General features: G+C 59.4%; 1 protein-coding gene across 1 annotated transcript in view; it reads left to right on the top strand.

Moving 5' to 3' along the window:
- Window positions 1-3,475: 3,475 nt before the first annotated feature.
- SMAD6 (SMAD family member 6) overlaps window positions 3,476-9,481 on the top strand; it is a 75,362-nt gene continuing 69,356 nt past the window's right edge. Inside the window, exon 1 of the mRNA XM_004276223.3 lies at window positions 3,476-5,387. Within this exon, the coding sequence (XP_004276271.1) occupies window positions 4,580-5,387 (808 nt within the window). The 5' untranslated portion in view covers window positions 3,476-4,579. The remainder of the gene's footprint in view (window positions 5,388-9,481) is intronic.

Below are 9,481 nucleotides of genomic sequence, written 5' to 3'. Positions count from 1 at the left end.
GGAGCTTGGTGAAGTGAGGGGTTTTAATCCAATCATGTCACAAATATTAAGTGCCTGCTATGTGACAGGTGTTATGCTAAGGACTGGGGAGAAGAAATAGGGCAGGTGCTGTCTTGTGTGAATTAGCTTCTTTGATGGTACAGACAGAGTGGCATCAAATGGCCTGTTTCTGACTCGCTCAGTGGGTCTGTGGGTGGCCTGTGCCTGACAGTTTCACCATCTCTAACCACGTGGCGCTTACATTCCAGAGGCAGAGGAGAATGGACACGGGGTTGCATGGGTTTATGAACTGTGAGAAAACACAGGGTACTTTGGGGGAATATTAGAATAATGGGGAGGGGGCAGATTTAAATCTCAGGGGTTAGAGTTATTTCTTTGTGAGTTACTTTGTGAATAACCTGGCTGCAGAGACCTGAGGAGCAGCAGCTGGGACCCTACCTTTCTCCTTTCCTGCACCCTCAGGGAATTTGAGCTTGTTCTCCAGAGGGGCAGTTTAGGAGGGTGCCCTAGGCTGAAGCTCTGAGGCCCTGCCCTCTGGGCACTGCCACACACACCCTCTAGTGGTCACAACACAGGCAGGCGCTAGGCTGGATGGGCCCTGGAATCCAAGGACAGTGGGACTGACTGTCACCATCCTTCTCTTCCAGATACTATCTCCATTGAGACTTGGTCTTCCTGGAATGAGGGATGACTCCGGGACCTCATGTCATTTAACTTTGGTAACCAACTGTAGCATGATTCCTATTCCCATTTTACAGATGAGAACCCCGAGGCTTATAGAGGCGAGGGAGGTTAAGTAGGGTCAGTACTGAACTCAGGCCTACTAGACTCTGGTTTTCATGCTCTTCAGGTGTCATCCAGCTGGCACCTAATGGCACCCCACCCTCAATGCCACATCTCTGGATGAGCAGGAGCAGAAGGCAAACTTTGTCCAAATTACTGCCCAGGGAAGAAGGCAGCCCTCCCCAGGAAGTTTCCTACTTCAGTCTCTCCTCGGCCTGAGGCCCCAAGCACAGGCCTGACATCCCTCAGGGTGCTCCACCAGGAACCCTGCAGAAAGGGATGCCCTGGTACCTTAGGGAGGTGTGGGGGAATGGAGGGGGAAGGAGTCACAGTTCACAGATTTGCATCCAGGGGTGCTGAGCATTTGTGGAAGCCCTGAGAGGTAATCCATCCACCTACTATCCTTTTCCTTTTGCTTCCCCTCACACACACATACCTCTTCCCCTAGCCAATGGGTTCAAATCCAACCTCTGCCACTAACTACAAGCTTGTGCAAGTTACTTAAGGTCTTTGTGCCTCAGTGTCCTTTAATGTAAATTAGTGGTGAATAACCATGCCTACCCCTAAAGTGTTGTTATATGGAGTCTGGGGCCTCAGCCCACAACACTTTGATTCAGCAGGTCCAGTGGACCACATTTTGGAAAGCAGTGTCCTGAAGGGTGTGCTCCGGCAACACAGACCCACACCACTTTCTAGCTGTTGGGGTAAGAGCACATACTGGTTTATGCCTCTCTGGTTTTAGTATCTTAGCAGTTTCAAGACTATCTTCATTTCAGTGGCAAATTAAATGAGTAAGTTCCTGTTTCTCAGTTTCCTCATCTGTGAAATGGAGATAATAGTACTAATAGGATTGTTGTGAGAATGACTAAAATCTTTGTAATGCTTGCTTGGAACATAGCCTTGCCCATAGTAAGCACAAGCTATTATTGTAATCCACAGCCAAACCAGCAGATACCCTGATGAAAGAAAACACTTTACATCACATTAAGTTTCTCCTTGCATTTTAAGACGCATTCATTTCCCCAGGGGTCAGAAGTGACTGAAAAGGGGCCACAAGATCCGTTGTCCTCTAGGTGTTGCTTACACAGGTGTTTTGTTCACTTGTGAAAATTCACCCTGTTTGCTTAGGACTTGTGCACTTAAAAGGCACTGTCTCCTAGGATCCTCATGGTTCTGTGAAGAAGGCAGGGCAGGCATCATCATCTCCGTTTTTCAAACGGAGGCCAAGACAGCTATTTTGATTGGGCCAAAGAAGAAGGGGATGAGGGTTGGGAAGCTTCTCAGTCCGGCCCTCCATTCGCGAGAGTAAACGCCTCTCCCAGAGGGAGCGGAGCGAACAGTACCTGGCTCCAGGTAAAGCTCAGCAAAGGGTTCTAAGTCCTTCCTGCAAACACCGGCCTTCCCCCAGCGCACACACAACTTGGGCCCGCCCGGGGACTAGCACCGCAGCACGCTCACAAGGCCAGTCCCACACGTGGGAACTCCCGAGGGAGACCCGCGCGCCTGCAAACCCTCGGCCCCGGCGGGGGGAATGGCGTCCAGCCGCGGGCCAATGAGAGTAGCGGAATTTCTTTCATTCAGTGCTGGTCTGGTTCTTGCCCGGAAAGGGGCGGGACACCACGCCGGGGGCGGGGCCGCCGCGCGCCGGGGAGAGGGCGGTGCCCGCTCAGTGGCCCGGCCAATCGGCGCCGCGCCCGGGGTGGGAGGGGGGACCAGGCCTTTTTTCCCTCCGCGCGGGGCCAATCCCGACTTTACAAGCTTGAACTTTTGCCACCCTCGGACTAGCAGGAGCGCCCGAGGAGGTACCCCGCCGCGCCGGCTCCAGGGGCAAGAGCGGCCTTAACCCTTACCTCGCCGGGCGGCTCGCTGCTGCCGCCGCGCTCCCACCAGCTCGCCCCGGATCAGGCGGGCCCCGGCCCCCCAACCCACCCCCATTGCCATGGTGAAACGTCGCTGGGGAAATCACGAGCCCTACCCACATCCCTCTTCGTGGTGCAGAGAATAAACTGGGGAAGGGAAGGGGGTGGAGGAGTCGCCCAGCCCCGGGACGGCTGGCGGCCCGCCTAGCTCCGAGGTAAAGAGACTTGGCGACCGAGAGGAGCCCGAGAGAAGACCTTCTCCGCCTCTACCCCACCCTCTGCAACTCCCCTACCTCGAGCAAGCCTAGAATCCCGCTGCGCGAGGCATTCCACGCCCCTCGGTTGGCCGGGCGGCCAACCCCTGACTTCGCGCAGGGGGTGTGGAAACCTCGTGCTATCACGCTAGCTCCCGCTACTCCAACAAATCAGCCGCCCCCTGCTCCCAAGAGACGCAAGCCAGGAAAGCATACACGCACACCCATTTTTATTAGCCTTCCCTGGGATGGGGGTTTGTACCAATTCTAAAGTGCAATGTGTGTTTGTAAGTTTGTGCACAAGCCAGGGAGAGGCAAAGCGCCCCGTTTGTGTCCGAGTCTTAGCGAGTCCGCCGAGCCCTCGAGCAGCCCGCCCGTGGTTTGTGTAACCGCGTGTGTGTGTGTGTGTGTGTGTGCGAGCGCGCGCTCGCATCCGTGCCCGCGGCGCACGCGAGCCAGAGAGCAGGCCGTGGGCGCTGTCAGGCCCGAGGCGGGGGGGCTGGGGCAAGCGTGGGGCGGGGGCCGGGGCTCGGCCCGCCCCGGGAGCCGGCCCCTCGGAGCCTCGGGCCCTGCAATGGGACGTGTTCTCCTTTAAGAGTTAAGAAACTTGAAACCTTGTTTGCGCAACAATCAGCGCCGCGGAGCCGCCAAAGTGTCTAGACTGGCATATGATGGGAGGCAGCCAATGACTCCGCGGCGCTCCTCCGGGGGCCCTCAGTGTGCGTTTGAGGAGAACAAAAAAGAGAGAGCCGAGCGGGGGAGCGAGCGAGGGAGACGAGCCGAGAGAAAGAGCCGCCGGGCGCTGCCTCGCCAGACCTCGCCGGGACCACGGGGCCACCGGGAGGCACTTTTTGTGGAGGGGGGAGGGGGGCGACCTCTGCAGCCGCAGCGTCCGGGGCGTCCGAGCGCAGCGTGGGGCGGGCTACGACCTCTGCCTCGGTGGATTGCATTTTTAATTAAGGATTCCCAGCAGCTCTTTGGGATTTTTACAGTTTCCACTCATGTGTTGACACCCGCGTTCTGGAGAAATTCGCTCCAAGTGCATCTAGCGCCTGGGACCTGAGACGGAGTTGGCTTTTCGTGCATGCAATTCCAGGGATTTTGGTTTTGTTTCGGGTTTCTTTTTCTTTCTTTCCTTTTTTTCTTTTTCTTTTTTTCTTTCTGCAGGGAGTAAGAAGGAAGTCGAGGGTATCAACAAGCCTGCCTTTCGGATCCTGCAGGAAAAGCCCATGTAGTGAAGTGCTTGGGTTTTAAAGGCAGGGCTTCCCAGACACATTTGGGGGGTTCGGCGCGAGCGCTTTGTGCTCATGGACCAGCCGCGTAACTTTTGAAGGCTCTCCGGCCCATGCGGGGTCTTGCTGGCGGCGCGCAGTCTGCAGTCCCTCTGAAGCGCCGGGGCTGGAGTTGCTGAGCTGCCCGGGCGCCGGGGTCCATGTAGTCGCGGGCCGAGCGCGGACTGCGGCTCGGCGTGCGCGCGTTCCCCGCCGTCCTGCCCTGGCGAGCTCCCTCATGTTGCAGCCCTGCGGCGCCCCTTCGACGACAGGCTGTGCGCGGTCTGCACGGCGCCCGGCGGCAGAGCTTCATGTGGGGCTGCGGCTCGCGCAGCCGGCGCCTCGCTGAGGAAACGGACCCCCGGTAACCGGAGACCGCCTCCCCCCCACCCCCGGCGCCAAAGGATATCGTATGTTCAGGTCCAAACGCTCGGGGCTGGTGCGGCGACTTTGGCGAAGTCGTGTGGTCCCCGACCGGGAGGAAGGCAGCGGCGGCGGCGGCGACGAGGATGGGAGCGTGGGCAGCCGAGCTGAGCCGGCCCCGCGGGCACGAGAAGGCGGAGGCTGCGGCCGCCCCGAAGTCCGCCCGGTAGCCCTGAGGCGGCCCCGGGACGCGGTGGGACAGCGAGGCGCCCAGGGCGCTGGGAGGCGCCGGCGCGCAGGGGGCCCCCCGAGGCCCATGTCGGAGCCGGGGGCCGGCTCTGGGGGCTCCCCGCTGGACGTGGCGGAGCCGGGAGGCCGGGGCTGGCTGCCCGAAAGTGATTGCGAGACGGTGACCTGCTGTCTTTTCTCGGAGCGGGACGCCGCCGGCGCGCCCCGGGACGCCGGCGACCCCCTGGCCGGGGCGGCCCTGGAGCCGACGGGCGGCGGGCGGAGTCGTGAAGCCCGCTCGCGGCTGCTGCTGCTCGAGCAGGAGCTCAAGACGGTCACGTACTCGCTGCTGAAGCGGCTCAAGGAGCGCTCGCTGGACACGCTGCTGGAGGCGGTGGAGTCCCGCGGCGGCGTGCCGGGCGGCTGCGTGCTGGTGCCGCGCGCCGACCTCCGCCTGGGCGGCCAGCCCGCGCCGCCGCAGCTGCTGCTCGGCCGCCTCTTCCGCTGGCCCGACCTGCAGCACGCCGTGGAGCTCAAGCCCCTGTGCGGCTGCCACAGCTTCGCCGCCGCCGCCGACGGCCCCACCGTGTGCTGCAACCCCTACCACTTCAGCCGGCTCTGCGGGCCAGGTGAGCGCGCCGCGCCCGGCGGGCCCTCGGGGTTCCCTTCCCGCCCCCTTCCGCGGCCTCCTGTCTCTCCTTGACACCTCTGGCGGGCGGGCGGGCGGAGCTGAGGGTGCTCCCCCGGGTGCCCCTGGAGCTTGGGAGCTCCCAGTGGAGGCGCCTGACGCTGGCAGGAAAGCCGGGGAGTGGGGATGTGGGCGCACACGGCAACTTCGTCTTAAGGCTCCGGCAAACTCAGAAGGGTGCGCGTTGGAGTTTTCTCTTCAGCTAAAGGGACCTGAGGCAGGCTCCGGCTTTCCAGACGGTGGAAGAGGAGGGCAGGTCTAGAAGAGGCCAAAGACTTGAGCGCCCCCCTCCTCCAAGCCCATTTACCCCCAGTCCGTGCCCGGGCCTGTAGCATTTGTGTGCATATGCCTATACCTACGGTATATTATGCTTTGTCGTATCCAGGTAGATATATGTCGTGAAATTGGGTGTAGGCAGTTCATGGCTAGAGTCCAAAGTGTTTGTAAACTGTCCTACTTGTTCCTGTCTATACTGAGGAGCAAAGCTTTTGCGGGGTAACCCTCCTCAGAGTGGAGACCACCCTCTTGCTCTCTTGCCTCTTGATTGTTGCCAGCATCCCTTGGGTGTCCAATGCCAGGACCTTCTGTCATCGTCATTCTCAATCCTGTGCCCAGCTTTTCTAGAGAGCTGAGGGTCCTGGAGGTGTCTAGGTAGGGAAGGAAGCTGGATATTTTAGTACTTTTGAGAACTGCCCCCCTTCTTTGTCCTCTTCTTGGGATTTTTCTGCACACACCATCTACCCAGTCCTGCTTACCTGAGCAGGCCCTGGGTGCTGTAGCAGAGGTGAGGACAGAAGGAGACTCCAGGCAGGCCGGAAGCTTGCATCCTCACACACACCCCCCAGCGCCCCCTTCCCTTGCACTGCAGGGATCACACATTTTTAGCCTGTAGCATCTTCTGGGTGTATGCATCTTAAGTGGCACTGGGGGTTCTGCAGGGATGGGACTCTCTGAGGGTTATAGACTGTTGGGCCTGGGCAGGCTCTGAGTTCCTCTGGCCTGGCTCCTCTGGAGAGAGGCAGCACCCAGCCTGGGGGCATTTAAGAGGGTCAGATCACACAGGTCTCCTGACTCCCAGCATGGAAGGGGAGGGTGGGGCTAGAAGCATGGATTGGTCCCAGGTGTCTTGTTGGTGTCTGGGGTGGTGGCTGGAGGGGAAGGACGGTGCCTCACTGGTGGTTCCTGAAGAGAGAGCACTGATGGGGGCTGGGGTGGGGAGAGGCAGCATTGATCTGGCTGCCCTGCGCCCCGCATGGTCGACTCCAGGCCTGATTCTCAGGGGCTTTGGGCAGTCGCTGGCCTGTGGCCCTCTGCGGGCTTTCTGTGTTCCTTGTTCTTCTTCTGACAGCTTTCCCTGGAAGTGGCTTTCTCTCCTCTTCCACCCTGGCTCCTCCCTGCCTCTGAGGAGGAGGGCCCTGTTTGTGGTTGCCCTGTCCCTGGTCCCGTTTTCAGGAGGAGAGAATTGGTGGGGGCCCCTCTGCTCTTCTAGAAGGCCCCGCTGGGCATTTTCTCTCTCACCACATCAGTCTGCTAGGGAATATTTGTTGAGCATTTACTCTGTGCCAGGCAGCATGCTGGGTGCTGTAGTGGGGAGAGTGGAAATATGAGTAGGATCCATGCCCTCAGGAAACAGAATCTTCGGGGGGGGGGCGGGGGAGAGTTGGGACAGAGATGGGGGGAGCAGGGCCAGGCCAGAGGGTCTGAACTCTCAGAGCACTGTGGGGTGTGCATGTAACAGGAGCACCTCTAGGAGCCTCACAGCTCTAACCTGGAGTGGGGCCTTGGAGGATGGATGGGTAAGGGGAGGTGGGTGTCGAGGGGGAGGAGGAGAGGGCCTGCTGGGAGTCAGGGTACCAGGCAGGCTCGGGTGGGAAGGGGTGGGGTAAAGAAAACTGGAGACAGGCAGGACCCACCCTGCCCATACTCCTTGGATAAGTCAGCTTGGGTCTTGGTTTGAGTTTGGTGGCCTTGAGCAGTTTTAAGTTGATGGGCAAACTGCAGTGGAATGGTTCTGACCCATAGACCTGGTCCTAGGCTCTGCCCGGCCGGTATCGACAACTTGACCTTCGAGGAGTAACCTCTCCTCTTAATCTCTCTGTGGGTCAGTGCGGGCGGCTCTAGAAACGTTCTCCACCTCAAATTCCAGACTAAGCATTGGCACGTGACTCCTCTCCTCCTCCCAGAAGGAGGCGCTGTTGCAGGGACTGTGCCTGTTCTCCTGCTACTTCGTTTGCCGAAGCCCCGCCCCCCCACACCCCGTTCAAGCCACCCCGGGGGCCGTTGGGAGGACTGGTGGTCTGGGAAGAGTTTCCGGTAGGCACCACGCTGACCCTCTTGCTCCATCCCATGCCTGATGGCTTGGGCCGCCTGGACTGAGGACTGGGGGAGCCCTTTGCTGTCCACCCCACCGCCGCCTCCTGGCCGCCAGCCTGGCTCCCGGAGCTGGGCGGGTGCATAGCTGGAGCTCAGCCGTGCGCGTCCTGATAAGGAGACTGCTCCTTCCCGGGCTCTGGGGGAGAGGGCTGGGGCACTGGGGCAGGTACACCCATAGAGAGTACGCTGGAACACCCAGCGGGCCAACTGAGGGACACCCACCGGCCCCCCAGTGCCCCCCAGGCCCCCACAGGGATCCCTAGTGAGACGGCCCCTTTCTGGGCAGTGCGGCCCCCTGCTGCTCAGGGCAAACCCTGCTCCATCTTTCAACTTGCTTTGGGGCATTGGGGCCAATTCCCCTCTTTGGGCCTCTTTTCTCATCTGTAAAGCGAGGGAGTGGTGAACAGAATCTCTGAGGGTCTGCTGGGAGGATTCCAGGTGACACAGGCCTGCCCTCTCCCCCATGCTTGTCTCAGAAAGTGGGGTCCTGTGTGCCCAGCTCTGCCCTGGGCTTCCCGCTCCCGTGAGAGTCAGGCCCTAGCTTTCCCTCCCTCTGGTGTATCTTTCTGTCCCTGGAAAAGCCAGTTCGCTGAGCTTGGTGCCTATGTGGACGGAAATGTGGAGAAATACTTTAATCACAGTTCTAACCTGTGTTTATAGAGATCCTTTCTCCCGAAAGTATCCATTAACTTTGGAATAAATCTCCTGCTCTTTGCTTCACCACTTTTTTTTTTTCTGTAATTATATTCAGTAAATTACTATTATCCAAATTGCGCCAGGGAAAGAGAGACGGAGCGAGAGAGAACTTCTAAACGACTGGAGGAGGCCGCCTAGGAAAACACAGGGTTCCCAGGCCAGGACTATAGGAATTAGAATGGGCTAGAAAGTTTTCCTTTTATTTGGCCTGGCATTATCCCTTTGAAATGAGATCAATTTCAAGTTGGGCTTCCAAGCCCCCGCCCCGCTCCTCTGGCGGCCCCTCTGGCGGCCCCTGGGCCCTGCCCGCCCTGCTCCTCCGAGCTCCTCCTTGGAGGTGAGGAAGGGGTGATAATGTGCAGTGTGCCTCTTGCCGGCGCCAGCCTGCCGCGCTGTTTATCTGGCTGCCGGGGGAATCTGGGCAATTAGGCTCTGCCGGCCTTAAAGCACCAGGAGCTTCTCTTCTGTGTTTCCCACCCTGGGCCTTGGGGTTGAGCCTTCAGGTCCTGGGGCTGGAGGGGAAAGGCACCCAGGAGGGCACCCCTTGGGAGGGTGAAAGCTGGGAGGCCCAGGGAGGCACGTGGACCTTTCCTAAAAGCAAGATGCTAGGCTGCACAGATCGGGGTGGAAGGTAATGTCTTCAACTGAAAGGTTACCAGGCAGTGGGAGAGGCTGTGAACTCTTCTGGCTTTAGAATTAGGGTCTAGATCCCGAAAGGCTAAGTACCCCCCTGGGGGCTAACCAGAGCCTGAGCTGCATTGGGCTGAGCGCTAGCCTTCTGGTACACTCGGCCCCTGGCTGACTGCTCTCACTTCTGAAGGAAGTTGGAGGAGATTCCTGAAGTTGATGCCTGAGGCTGGCTGTCTGGGGGGGCTGGAGTTTCTGATCTCTCTTTCTCCCTCCCTCCCTCCCTCCCTCCTTCCCTCCTGCCTATGATCATTTCTTTCTGAGAGGCCTGCAGGGCTC

This window comes from Orcinus orca, chromosome 2 (genome assembly GCF_937001465.1).
Source record: "Orcinus orca chromosome 2, mOrcOrc1.1, whole genome shotgun sequence".
NCBI lineage: Eukaryota > Metazoa > Chordata > Mammalia > Artiodactyla > Delphinidae > Orcinus > Orcinus orca.
The sequence above is the reverse complement of the archived record's forward strand: the minus strand, read 5'-3'. Positions and strand labels throughout refer to the sequence as shown.